The 15000-nt window shown below is 16.8% G+C and overlaps 6 protein-coding genes across 6 annotated transcripts in view; 5 read left to right on the forward strand and 1 right to left on the reverse strand.

Annotated features, from left to right (window-relative positions):
* The window catches only part of PADL01_0927700 (conserved Plasmodium protein, unknown function), a gene marked incomplete at both ends in the record, with an annotated part of 4308 nt that extends 1339 nt beyond the window's left edge, over positions 1 to 2969 (reverse strand). The window contains one exon of the mRNA XM_028681965.1: positions 1 to 2969. This exon is cut by the window's left edge and continues 1339 nt beyond it. Coding sequence (XP_028538290.1) covers positions 1 to 2969 — 2969 coding nt within the window.
* Positions 2970 to 3718: 749 nt separating this feature from the next.
* PADL01_0927800 (serine/threonine protein kinase, putative) lies at positions 3719 to 6060 on the forward strand (the record flags this gene model as incomplete). The annotated part of the gene is given in 2 exon segments (XM_028681966.1): positions 3719 to 4790; positions 4805 to 6060. The coding sequence occupies 2 exon segments, from the start codon at positions 3719 to 3721 to the stop codon at positions 6058 to 6060; spliced, it is 2328 nt and encodes a 775-aa protein (XP_028538291.1).
* Positions 6061 to 7091: 1031 nt separating this feature from the next.
* Positions 7092 to 7676, forward strand: PADL01_0927900 (guanylate kinase; the record flags this gene model as incomplete). Its single annotated transcript, XM_028681967.1, has 1 exon — positions 7092 to 7676. One exon carries the CDS (start codon positions 7092 to 7094, stop codon positions 7674 to 7676), a length of 585 nt encoding a protein of 194 aa, XP_028538292.1.
* A 509-nt stretch (positions 7677 to 8185) lies between these two features.
* Positions 8186 to 9586, forward strand: PADL01_0928000 (transcription initiation factor TFIID subunit 7, putative; the record flags this gene model as incomplete). Its single annotated transcript, XM_028681968.1, has 2 exons — positions 8186 to 8328; positions 8539 to 9586. The coding sequence occupies 2 exons, from the start codon at positions 8186 to 8188 to the stop codon at positions 9584 to 9586; spliced, it is 1191 nt and encodes a 396-aa protein (XP_028538293.1).
* Positions 9587 to 10480: 894 nt separating this feature from the next.
* Positions 10481 to 12327, forward strand: PADL01_0928100 (conserved Plasmodium protein, unknown function; the record flags this gene model as incomplete). Its single annotated transcript, XM_028681969.1, has 6 exons — positions 10481 to 10513; positions 10702 to 11364; positions 11528 to 11628; positions 11728 to 11773; positions 11976 to 12016; positions 12183 to 12327. The coding sequence occupies 6 exons, from the start codon at positions 10481 to 10483 to the stop codon at positions 12325 to 12327; spliced, it is 1029 nt and encodes a 342-aa protein (XP_028538294.1).
* A 2347-nt stretch (positions 12328 to 14674) lies between these two features.
* PADL01_0928200 (RNA-binding protein, putative) overlaps positions 14675 to 15000 on the forward strand; it is a gene marked incomplete at both ends in the record, with an annotated part of 1569 nt that continues 1243 nt past the window's right edge. Inside the window, 2 exons of the mRNA XM_028681971.1 lie at positions 14675 to 14795; positions 14991 to 15000. The exon at positions 14991 to 15000 is cut by the window's right edge and continues 117 nt beyond it. Of these exons, the coding sequence (XP_028538295.1) occupies positions 14675 to 14795; positions 14991 to 15000 (131 nt within the window). The remainder of the gene's footprint in view (positions 14796 to 14990) is intronic.

The following is a 15000-nucleotide window of genomic DNA, read 5'->3' on the forward strand; positions in this document are numbered from 1 at the left end:
AAAGTTATAATTATCTGTCCATATTTATTTATAAAATAAATAATATCTATAAAGTATTTCAAAGGAATATTTTGTATTTTTATTTTTTTATAATTATATAAGAAAGTATTTAATTTGTTATCATTATGAATAAATAAATTCTTTATATCTTCTTTTTTTAAATTAATCATATAATCTTTATTATCTGCATTATAATATGATTCATAATATTGTTTATCCTTTTTCATATCATATGATATATCTTTTATATAATTATATAAATCATTTTTATAAAATAAATTTACATCTTCATTTCTATTCACTCTTTCGTTTTTTATATCATATACTAAACATGGAAGTTTGATATCTCCCTCTTCTTTGTAATTTAATTTATATTCTGGAATTTTCTCATCTTTTATTAACTCATATAAATCATATTGATCATAAAATGATAAAACAAAATATCGATTAATATCTTTTATAATATTAAAAAAGAAAAGGAAATTTAATACTTTAATGTTTGCATTTATTATATGTTTGTTCTTCAAAAGTTTCGTATTTAATAAGTAATTACCGTTTCTTTTCTCTTCCCTCTTGAAGGTTTCTATATTCTGATGATAAGAATGGCAGTTGTTAGTAGTATTAGATGTATTTATATTATCACACATTTTATTGTCATTTGTTTTTTTCATACCCACATTATTATATCTTTTTAAATATACAAATAAGTGTCTATTCCACTTCTCTCTGTCTAAAAAAATGAAAGCACAAATAAGTTTATTTAACTGCTCTATATTGAACCTTAAAGGGTGGTATATTATTTGTTGTGAATTCTTCAAAATTTTTCTCATCTGTTGTAATGTTTGAAGAGTAGTATAGTTGTTTAATAAACATGGAAAACTTTCTAATACTTTAAAAAATAAGTTTTCATCTCCCCCATCAGTCAAATAACAAAAAGATTGAAAAGAGAGAAGTGAGAAATCTATTTTTTTTTTATAAAAATTTATATGATCATTTGTAAAAAATAACATTAAAGAATTATTAATAATAATATTATTTTGAAGACATATATTTAGGAATAGCATATCGTAAGTTATATTAAAATGGTTATGCTTCAATGGTATATCCTGTGTATATATATTATCATATTGATTGTAATATGTAATAGAACTGTTATAATTATTATTATAATTATTATTATAATTATTTGTAGTATTAATATTATTATTATTATTATTATTCGTAGTAGTAGTCATTTTTGCTTTTTCTTTTTTATTACATTTAGATATAGTTTTTTTTTTTTTTTTTATATTATAATAATATATTAACAATAGATGAAGTACATCTTCATAATTTCTTTTAAAAGTACCATATATTTTTAATAATATTAATGTTTGCTGAATATTTAAATCATGTATCTGTAATAAGATATTTTCTATAAATTTATTTAATAATTCAAATGGTAATAAATTATAAAAATAAAAAAAACATAAAATGAATATACTTTCTTTTAGATTAAAAGATACACTGATAAATTCTATTCTATTTAATATATTATAAAAAAAATTTACATTATCATCTTTATTATTATAATTCTCAGATGTTCTTATATCTTTATCTTTATTATATTTTAAATTTATAATATGTTTTAATAATATATCTTCATCAAAATAATTAACTGAATTGTTATTATTTTTTTCTTCTTCTTCTCTTCTTTCAATTTCATTTATATTATAACCATGAGAGTATAAATTAAGAACATCCTTTTTATTTTTTACACAATTCAAAGAATTATCAAAATAAAATTGATCATAAATATTATTTTTAATATTGTCTATATAATATCTATTAACATCATTTGTGTGTATTACCTTGTATATGTGTTCATATAGTAAGTTTAAAATTTGAGATTTATTTAAAAATTTGATAGGTTTATTTCTTTCTATATCTTTTATATATACATTTTTATTTAAATCTAATGTATTTATATAATTCCAATAATTATGATCATTATAATCATTAAAATATTTTATGTCATCATTTGAGAAATAAGTATCATTATGTATATTCCATTGAAGTCTTGGATCTTCTTTATCAAATAATTTATTATAACTATTTTGTTTTTTCATCATATCCATAGAATCTGCATTTTCAAAAAGATCATAATAATTGTTTATATGATATATGTCATGTGTACAAATATTTATATTGTTTTGATGATGACCAGTAGTTTTTACATCATTATAATGGTAACTATTTATTTGTTTGTCACACGTATTATTTATTTGTTTGTCACATGTATTATTTATTTGTTTGTCACATGTATTATTTATTTGTTTGTCACACGTATTATTTATATGTTTGTCACATATATTTCCCCTTTCTAATGGTGTTGTTTCCAACATATTTTTTATATTTACACTATTATTTTTTATATTTTTATAAGAAATTTTTTGCATATGCCATTTATTACAATAATTTATACATTCATCTATCATATGCGTATCATTAATTTTTCTATTAACATTTTTTATATAACCTTTATTATTTAAATTAAATGTATTCCATATATTCTCTTTTTTGTTTATATATATTGAAGCCTTCATATGATTATCATAAGAATCATATTTAAAACTTTCTTCATCATCATAAGAATCATATTTAGAACCTTCTCCTTCATCATAAGAATCATCATTTTTTTTTATCATTTTATTATTTTTTTTTTTTTTATTTCTCTCTCTTTCTTTTCTTATCATATAATTTAATTCTTCTATATCTATATCATTTTCATTTTTTCCGATTCCCTTTTCTTTTAATTTATAGAATTCTTTATGACATCTTTTCGACTTATTAACACTACTCCCCTCAACATCATTAATGCTGATACTTTTGAATCCTAGAAAATAAAAAGCCGACGTTTTTTTTTTATTCACTTGTTTGTTTATTAATATTTTGTTTAAAGAGTATATAACGCTATTTAATAAATGCATTTAAAGAAATAAAATTATATATTAACCTATATATATAAATAACAAACAAAAGAGGCTTAAAAAAATAAAAAATATATATATAAAAATATATATATATATATATATATATATTTATATATATATATATTATATATATATATGTAATATATATTATATGTTTACAAAAAAATGAAGAACATTAAATTATTATCTCGACGTAATTTTTAATTTTTTTTTTTTTTTAAATTTTTTATTCTTCAAATGTAATACATTTATAGTATATTATATAATATGTATATAATAATATTATATTTTTTTAATGAATACTATATTATATACACATACGTGCATTAAATCAACATCTTAAAATAAAATAAAAAATAAAATGAAATGAAATAAAATGAATATAACTTAGAAAATAGTATTATATATATATATATATATATATATATATATTATTATTTATATTATTATTTTATATTTTATTTTTTTTATTTTTTTAATATGGAAATCCTTAAAATATGTAACCCCCCTACCCCTTAACTTTTTATATGTCATACATATTATATAAACATTCTGACGTATGACAATTTATATATTTCTCATAGAGAAAAAAATGTGGACACAAAAAATAAAAAGGTGTTCAAGTTTTTTTTTGGATCACATAATTTTTATGTTTTATATATATATATAATTTATAATAAATATATATATATATATATATATATATATATATATATATATATGTTTTTTTGGGTAGTCTCTATAATATGAGTTTATATCTAAATAAGAGACATCTCAGATATCATGTGAGAGAGTCAGAGTGCTCATCGGATTTTTCTTTTGACGACCTCTACAAAAAAGTTAACGACGTTTTTAATTTCTATTCCTTCAGTGACACAGAATCAAAAGAAGAGAAACGAAGATGTGTTATAGATGTCACAGAAGGAAGGATATTTAAAAAAAGAAAAGCACAAAAATTTGTGAATCGATTAAAAAGGTCTACACATCTATGCAACATAAAATCCAACGTTCAAGATATTAGAGTGGTAGATGGGTTTAAAAAATATGATAAAAATGAAGAAAAAAAATATATTTGTTTTGACGACAAAAATTGTAAGCATGATAGAATATACACATTTGTAAATTATGAATACATAAAAATTTTGAAAAAGGCAAAAGAATTTAAAGGTTGTGCTATATCCTTTTTAAGGAGCTCAAAAATAGATAGAACAAAGGTAGTAGATGATTTGTATTATAATGGAGAGGTATCACATGAAAGGGATGTAGAAAAAAAGAAAAATGATAGTCATGATAATTACCATAATAATTATCATAATAATTATCATAGTGATCATTTTGATGAGAATAAAAAATTGAAAAAACTGCTAGAAAAATTCCATAAAGAAAAAATACCATCATGTAGTTCTAAAGAATATTTTACAAAGATTATAAAAGAATATACATTATATAAGAAAAAATACAAAATAATTAATTTAGTATATGTAAAAGAAGATAATCAATGGAGTTGTCCAAAAATTAATAATAATAAAAAAAAACAAAGTAATTCAATAAAAAGAAAAATACAAAAAATATATTTATATCCAAAGGAAACATTCTTTAATCCTTTCTTTAATAATTTTATAACATATGAAAATGGAATTAAATTAGAAAGATATCTAACTAAAAATTTGTGTCATAGAAATATTATTTTGATGGATTCATTTTTTGTATTACATAATTATATTGTTACAATGTATTCTTTTGGAGGTTATCCTTTAATGAGGTGGTGTAAAGAAAAAGAAAAATTTGTCTTACCAAATGAAGAAAGAAAAAAAAAAAAAAAAAAAAAAAAAAAAAAAAAATTATGAATATACCTGATGAGTTAATAGAACAATATGGAAAGGATCCCTATGTATTAAAAGATCACATGAATTGTAATGATTTTATAAATAATATTAATAATATGAATAATATGAATAATATGAATAATATAAACGAATCAGATATTCTTTTTAATAATATAGAATATGTAAACAAGACCAATGACCAAGAACAAAACATATTTGAATCATATGATAAAAGGAAGGTTTCAAGGAATTATTTTCATGCTATAGGTGACAACGAAAGTTATTTAAATGTTCAATCGGTTTTTCCACACATTATTGATAAAAATTATTATAATGGAATACCTCAAGGTATAATCACAAATATAAGAGAGACAAGGAAGAATGAAATGTATGATATAGAAAAAATGAATAGAGATATAAAAAAATTAAAAAGAAAATTAAAGGATATAAAAGAGAAAAAAATGGAAAAAATGGAAAAAATGAAAAAAATGAAAAAATTGAAAAAAATGGAAAAAATGGAAAAAATGAAAAAAATGGAAAAAATGAAAAAATTGAAAAAAATGGAAAAAATGAAAAAATTGAAAAAAATGAAAAAATTGAAAAAAATGAAAAAAATGAAAAAATTGAAAAAAATGGAAAAAACAAAACAATTTGCTTATGTATATCCTGAATATCTCGTAGCTGAAATATTAAGACAATTATTAAATGTGTGTTTATATTTATATAAAAATAACATATTTCATAGTGATATAAAACCATCAAATATCGTTATAAAGAATGTTCATAAGAAACATATGGATATAATACGTTATAGTAAAAGAAATAATATGTGGTATATATATAAAAGAGGAGAAATAATAAAAAGGAAAATATGTATAAAATTAATTGATTTTGAATATTGTCAAATAATAAATAATAAAAATGGATTTGTTATGTCAGGTGGAACAACATCATTATTTAAACCTTTAGAAGATTTTAAAAATAAAAAAATTTATGCTTTATCTAAATTAGTATGGATAATAGGTATAACTATTTTTATATTATTAACAGGTACTCATCCATTTACTAAAATAAATAATGATGTTCATATTTATTATCTTCTATCTAAAAATAAGAAATTCTATATAAAAAAAAAATTAAACAAATATAATTATCTATCTCAATCATGTAAAGATTTATTAAAAAAAATGTTAACATTAAATTATCAAAACAGAATATCATTCATTCGGATATTTAATAACTCATTTACTCTTTTTGGATAAATATCCACACATATAAAAAAAAACAAAAATATATAAAACATAAATAAATATATATATATTATAATATCAATTTATGTATATATAAAAATGTATTTCTATATTATATCATATATATATATATATATATTTTTTTTTTTTTTTTTTTTTTTTTTTTTTCATGTTCCCAAAACATATAACAAGCTAAATTTTATGGTTAGATTTGTTTATATAAGGAAAAAAAAAAAATAACATCTCAAAATATTATAGATATACATAAATTTAAATATATATATATATATATATATATATATATATAATATATTGATATAAAAAGAATTTTAAGTTAATATATAGAAAAATATATATATAACAATAATATGTAATATAAATCGAAACACAAGTATAATTACAATTTAAATACATAGTAATAATATTATATAATGAATATATTAATATATATATTTTATGTATATATAATAATTTTCTTTTTTACATATGAAATAAAATATATATATTTATATGATGACACAATAATTTTTTTTTACTTTTCTATTTCTTTAAATATTATTCAAATAAAAAAACAAAAAAAAAAAAAAAAAAAAATTTTCATAATATAACATTTTTTTATAAATTTTTTCCGCATTTAAATATTAGTTATAATTATGTTTAAATATATATATATATAGATATAGATATATATATATATTTTTTTTTTTTTTTTTTTTTTTTTTTGTATTATGAATAATTTATAATTTTGTTATATATTTTGTGGACTCTAATAAAAATTACAGTTCATTAATAAGAACCTATAGATTATTTTTTATTCAATGTATTTTTTTTTTTTTTTTTTTTAGCCCCAATTAAAATATTTTGTTTTATTTTATTAGGTGTTTGTTTGTTTATAAAATCATCCATACATTGATTCAAATATATATATATATATATATATATATATATAATATATATATATTTATTTATATTTATGTTTATATTTATGTTTATGTTTTTGATCCAGCATACTTATTATATCATTACATTTTACTTTTATCATGATGAATAATATTTGTCCTCTGGTTATTTGTGGTCCTTCGGGTGTAGGTAAAGGTACTTTGATAAAAAAACTGTTAAGTGAGTTCCCTAATTATTTTTATTTTTCTGTTAGTTGTACTACCAGAAAAAAGAGAGAGAACGAGAAAGAAGGTGTGGATTATTATTTTATTGATAAGAATATGTTTGAAGATAAATTAAAAAAAAATGATTTTTTAGAATATGATAATTATGCTAATAATTTTTATGGAACATTAAAAAGTGAATATGATAAAGCGAAAGAACAAAATAAAATCTGCTTATTTGAAATGAATATTAATGGTGTCAAACAATTGAAAAAATCAACACATATAAAAAATGCTCTATATATCTTTGTCAAACCACCAAGCACTGATATACTCTTAAATAGATTAGTAAACAGAAACACAGAAAATAAAGAACAAATACAAAAACGTATGGAACAATTAAATATAGAATTACATGAAGCCAATTTATTAAATTTTAATTTAACAATTATTAATGATGATTTAACATTAACATATGAACAACTAAAAAATTATGTACTTAATTCATACATTCACTTGAAATAATCACACAAATAAATAAATATAAATAAATATAAATAAATATAAATAAATATACATATATATATATATATATATATATATATATATATATATATATATGTAATTATTTTTATTTATTATTATTATTATTTTTTTTAATATATAAAATAATATGCACGTCATCTATATAGAATATATATATAATATAATATTTTATATTATGTTAATATATTTATATATGGGTACAATTTTTTTTTTTTTTTTTTTTCTAAATATTTTATTTTAAACTTACTAAATGATTTTATTATTTTCATATAATTTGTTTATTTATTTATTCATATATTTTATTATATTATATTATTTCTTTTTTTTTTTTCTTTTAAAATTATAAGGAACAATATAATATATCCTCAAAAAAAATTACATATATATATAATATATATTATATATTATTTATTTTTTTTTTTATTTATGCTTTGAAAAAATATCCATTTAAAAAAAATTACTTTCCTATTGGTCTATATAAAAAGAATATGGAAAAAAATAAAAAGGAAAGTACCATAAAAATATCTCTTAATATAAATACAAAATTAAACGATACTTATTTGGATGAGCAAAATGATATAATAAATGAGGTGCCAATTAAGAATAATAATAAGGAAATTATCCATTCCCTGTAAAAATAAAATAAAATAAAAAAAAAATATATATATATATATATAATATTATAATTATCTTAAATTATGTTGAACAATATATTATAATATTTATGTATAATTATAACTAGCTTAATATATACATAATATATATATATATACATATATATATTTTTATATTTTTATATTTATTGATTTTTTTTTTTTTTTTTTTATTTAATTTTTTAAAGGAATCTTATTGAAAACATTCGACATGGGACCTTCGATTACAAGGATCTCAAAGAAGTTTATTTTATGAACGACAATGATTTGTTCGACATGCTAAACGATAAGAAAGCCTCAGAAGAAAAGGGGAAAGGTAATAAAGAAGACGCACATAATAATAATAATAATAATATTGATAATAAGATATGTAATAATGATAAAGTTAGTGATAAAAATAAAAATTCAAGTAACAATAATAATGATATAAATATTGAGAATGAAGGTGATAAAAATTATAATTTTAATATAAACAATGAGACAAATATATTTGTTGTTGATAATGATGTAGATAAAGTATGTATTATTCGATTCCCTTTTTCTGTTTCAAAAGATATTAAAAAATATTTATTACAAAAAAATTTAGATATTGTTATTCAACCAACTACTTTATTAAATTCAAGATTTTTTCTTATTCATTTTAAAAATATAAATAAAAAATTCCATGGAATTTTATTGGAATTATCTACACATATAGAAATACATAAAACATTAGATAGAAATAATTTATATAAAGCAAATGATGTTTCTCAAATGATATATGTTTATGAACATAGTACAAATAGTAAAGAACTCTTAAAAAAATTTATAAATAATAATTTCGAACTATGTACAGGTATTAGTAATAAACTTAATCATTTCAATTTTCAAAATCATACAAAATTATTCAAATATCATGATATATTTTTTGCTGAAAAACTTATATATGAATATTTAAATACACCATTTTATGATTATTATGATTTATATGTAAAAACATTTAATGAAATGCATAATCATATAATTATGGAAAAACAAAATAATAACAAACAAAATGAAATTGTTGATGAAACAACAGATCTAGCAACCATACTAGGATCCTTAGATAATTCTTATAATATTATGAATATAATTGAAAAACAAGATGGAGATATCGATTTCGAAGCATTATTAAGTTATGATATAGAAAAGGACAATTATGAATCGGACGTCTCAGACTTATTACTGGGTGGCACCTATTATTTGCAAAAAAAATAATATGGACACACAAATATAAATATAAATATAAAGATAAAGATATGTACATGTATATATTTATATATGTATATATTTATATTTATATTTTAATTTTTTTTTTTTTTTTTGTGTTAATATAATATTATATAATATTATGTTTTAATGTTTTAATGTTATAATGTTATAAGTTTTTTTTTGCTTATACAACTATTATTTTATTTAAGGATAACATTTATATGTGTGCATTAAGCAACACCATCAATTTTGTTTTTAAAAAAAAAAAAAAAAAATTTAAGATATATAAGCCAACCGTATGCTTTTATTTATTCATTTTATATTTTTTACTTTAAAATTTTAATTATATCCTATTACACATACTTCTCATAATGAATTAAAACATTGATCATTATAGAAAATATAATTTAACTTTATATATTTCGAATAATCAAATTAAAATTTTTATATATTATACATTATATATTATAGATTTATAAAAATAATTTGTAGTTCAAGCATTTGTATTTATGTATACATTTCATTTTTTAAATTATTCATATATATGTTATTATGTACATATAAATATTTACACACTCTCTCATTTTTAGCATGTAAGAAAAAAAAAAAAAAAAAGAAAAAAAAAGAAATATACTAAAAATGTATCTTTTATTCTTTATAAATAATAACTAGCCATTAATTTATAACCCAAAGTTTTATGAACATGTTCAGAATTATTATGAACAATTCAGAATATGAATAAATAATTAAATATATATATATATATATATATATAATATATATTTATTTATATTTATATGTGAATAATTTAATAAAATGAAAAATACTTAAAAAAAAAAGATAAATTATAACATTATAATAACATACTATTAATTATTTTTATTTATGTTTGTATGAATCATGGGGAATGTCATGGGGTTTAAGGACAAGATAGTAATAAGTTTAAAGAGAATATTCATATATATTTAAATAAATATATATATATAATATATATTTATTTTATATATGACATGTTGCATTTACTACCTTATCAGGATATAATTTTTATTTTCAAACAATTTATTTTAATTGTAATTTTTTTTTTTTTTTTTTTTTTTTTTTTTTTTTTCTTCCCCTTTTAGAATAAGAACAAGGAAAATATTAGCATTTTCGAAAAAAGATATGGATACAATTTGAACGACTTGCATAGTTATATTTACAAAATTAATCTTCCTCTTAAACCTCGTTATATTAATTATGTATTAGAAGAAAAGAAAAAAATGAGTAACAAAAATGGTCAAGATGAATACGAAAAGGATATGATAGCAGAAGATAAAGAAACTGATAAAATGGAAGCACAGCAAGCCTATCATCATGATTATAATGATGAGACAAACGAAGATATTTCCTTAAAGAATAATTTGAATGCAGTAGACTTATATCAAAACTATGAAAAGGACAATATTAATGATTCAAGGAATATTTATAAAAATAAATTAATAATTAATAATAACCGTCAGAATGAAAAATATGAAGATAAATATGTTCATATGTCATATGATAATAATTATATATATGATAATCATACAAATAATATATATACAGATGATAATATTTCAAATTATATATTGCAAAAAAATAATATTTCAACAAATCATAAAAAAGAAAATGAAATAAAGACATATGTTAATTTATGTTTAAATTATTATAATAACTTGGACACATGTGTTATCAAAAAATATGAAAAAAATGTTCAAAGCAAAAGGTATAAATATACACGATTGCACACATGTAAACCTCATTACGTAAGAATTAAAAAGAAAAAGAAGAAAAAAAAACATATATTAATAAATATGTGATATTATAATATGTCAAATTAGGGTGTCTGAAAAGAATATGAAAATATTACATATATGTGTTACTTGAACTTTAAATATAAATATATATATATATATATTTCTTTTTTAGGTGTTATTTTCCAGGTGTATTAAATATCGAGATAAAAAGTTGATGAAAGAAATAAAAAAGATTGAGCTGAATTATTACAATTCTCTTAATAATATCAATAAGTAAAAATTAAAGCATAACAATGGACAAAATTGTAGATCATACATATAAATATAAATATATATATATGTATGTATATTTTTTTTTTTTCTTTTTTTTAGGGGAATATATTTAAATGAATTTTTAACCAACTTGAACTATCATGAGGTAAAAAAAAAATTTTGCATACGTTTATAAATATATAAGATGACCAAAATTATCTTAAATATGTAACTGCAATTTTTAAACACTGTATTTTTATAAATCCTTTTTTTTTTTTTTTTTTCAATTTTGAGAATTATTCCAATAATGGCTATTTGGGCTAGCTATTTTAAATTTTTTTTTTTTTTTTTTTTTTTTTTTTTAATAGTACCTTATCGGTAAATTACATGACAGCATAGAAAAAATAAGGTAAGAAATGAAATATAAATATAAATATAAATATAAATATATATATATATATATATATTTATTTATTTATTTATTTTTATGTGTATGTAATAAACGTGGTGAAATATATCAGAATGAAAAAAAGAATCATTTATACATATTCATTTAATATTTCATTATTTAACAGATTAAATAAAGAGTTGAATGAATTAAGAGAAAGATATGACCACATTATAAAACATAAGAAGCAAATAAATGACAACTCATCTAAAAGTTATGATGAAAAAGGAAATAGCAATGTGTACAAAAAATTTATGTTGTTAAATGTATAAAGATAAAACGTAATATATTATAAATATAAACAATAGAAATAATTATACTTGTCTTGATCTATTATAGTTTATACTCATAAAATTAAAATGAAAAATAAACATATGAATGTATATATGTATACATACATATATATATATATATATATATATATATATTATAATACTGTATTTTCTTATATTTTCGTTTCATTGACAATATATTTAAAAATATATTTTATTTTTACAAATTATCAAAATAATATAAATCCCACATTTTTATTATTACTTATTTTATTATTATTCCCATATATTTTGTATATATATATATATATATATATATATATATATTTTTATGAAAAAAAAAAAAAAAAAAAAAAATACAAACCTATCCGCAATTTTATTAAAAATACATATATTATGTGACATTCATTATATTTTTTTTAAATAAATTATTTAAAGTTCATATATGTTTTTTTTTTTACTATTGGTATAAACATATATGCACATATATATATTATATATATATATATATATATATATATATAATTAATTAACAATAAAATAGTGTACAGAAATTTTTTTTTTTTTTTTCTTATTATTTTTTAATGTTCTTAGAAACAAAACATTTACATTATTATATATACAACACTTATATAAAAATATATTATATTTATAATGTAAAATAAATAAAATAAAATGAAAAGAAAATGTATTCATTTTTTATAAATTCTTAGGGTTCTACTTTTTTTATATTGTCGTAATAATTCAAGTATCAAATAAAAAATATATATATAAATATTATTATAAAAATATATGTTCTCAATTATAATATATTTTATATATATATTATATATATATATAATATATTGATACATAAAAATTATTTAATATTATATAATTATCGATTGTACGCATTTTATAATACGTATTTAAAAATCATTTATTTTTATATATTAAATATAACAATATTATATAATATATATAATTAATATTTATATATATTATTATATTTTATATGAATAAATAACAATATACTTGATATAACATGATATAAAAAATAATTATTTTTATAATATATTTTAACAGTACATATATATATGTAATATATTTTATATAATAAATATATTCTTCCTTTATTAATATATATAATAATAAATATATATATATATATATATATTAAAAATAATATAATTTTATAATACTCTTTTTTTTTTTCCCCCATGTTGTGCAAAAAAAATATATATATTTAATAATATATATTATATAAAAAAAAAAAAAAAAATTAAATATTAACTATATATATAAATATATTATATATTAATTATATATTTACAAATATAATTGTTTATATATTTTAAAAAATTTTATATTATTCATAAAAATATCCTAACTGAAGAAAATTTTATGCGAGAAACAAATATAATCTTTTTTTTTTTTTTTTTTTTTTTTACATGTTTTATTTAAAAAAAATATAAATATAAAAAAAAAAAAAAGAGGTAGAAAGAAAATAAAAAACAAAATATATAACATATAAGTATATATATATATATTATAATATAATATATATAAATATGTAATTTATATAATATATATATATTTTTATTATTTTATGTATTTTCATAAATTCATATATTAGTTTATAAAGAAAATATTTCTATGTTATTTTTCCTTTTGAATGAGAATCAAGAAAAACGATAAAAGTAAAAAGATGTTACTATATGGATATGATTTTTTATTCATATATTATATAAAGATTTAAGATTTAATATATATATATATATATATATATATATTTATTTATTATATATACCTTATATATTATATCATTATATACATATTTTTTTTTTTTATAAAAGTTGCAAATTTTTTTCAAAGTGTTATTTATATGTATTATTATATAATATATATATATATATATATATATATATTTTTACATATTTTATATTTCATATTTTATATATAATATTATATTATTTGTAATTCATATTATATAGTAATTAAAGATAAAAAGAAGAAAATAAAAAATAAGATTATACTCTTACAAAATTGTAACATAAATTTTAATTATATTATACAAATATACATTTATATTGTATATATATATATATATATAGATAGATTATATTACAAGTAGTTTAAATATATTTAAAAGGTAGATGCATATTTGTAGATATTTTTAAAGTGCCTATTTTTATATTAATGCATGAATATTTCTATAAGTATATTATTTTACCTAAGTTTTGTTTTATTTAAATAAATATTTTTTTTTTTTTTTTTTTTTTTTTTTTTTTTTTTGATAAAAAAAATTTTAAATCATAGATATATTAAAATATATACATATATATATATATAAATACATATATACAAAATGAGCATAAAAAATAAGATTGATATGAGTTTAGATGAACTCATAGAAAAGGAAAATATAAAAGCTAATTTAAAAACCAATGAAAAAAAGACGGTAAATAAATTTATTGAAAAAAATACAGGTAAGTAGTTATATATAACACTTATGAAGAAAAAAATATAAAAACAAATATATATAAATGTGTAAATGATTAACATACAGATATGTATATGTGTATAATAATATATTATTTTTGTATTATATGATTTATATTTTGTTTTGTTTTGTAATTTGTATTTTATTTTTTATTTTATTATTTTATTTTTTTTTTTGATAGGTCAAAAATT

The sequence above is a fragment of the Plasmodium sp. gorilla clade G2 genome, assembly GCF_900097015.1.
Source record: "Plasmodium sp. gorilla clade G2 genome assembly, chromosome: 9".
In the NCBI taxonomy this organism is placed as follows: Eukaryota; Apicomplexa; class Aconoidasida; order Haemosporida; family Plasmodiidae; genus Plasmodium; species Plasmodium adleri (nom. inval.).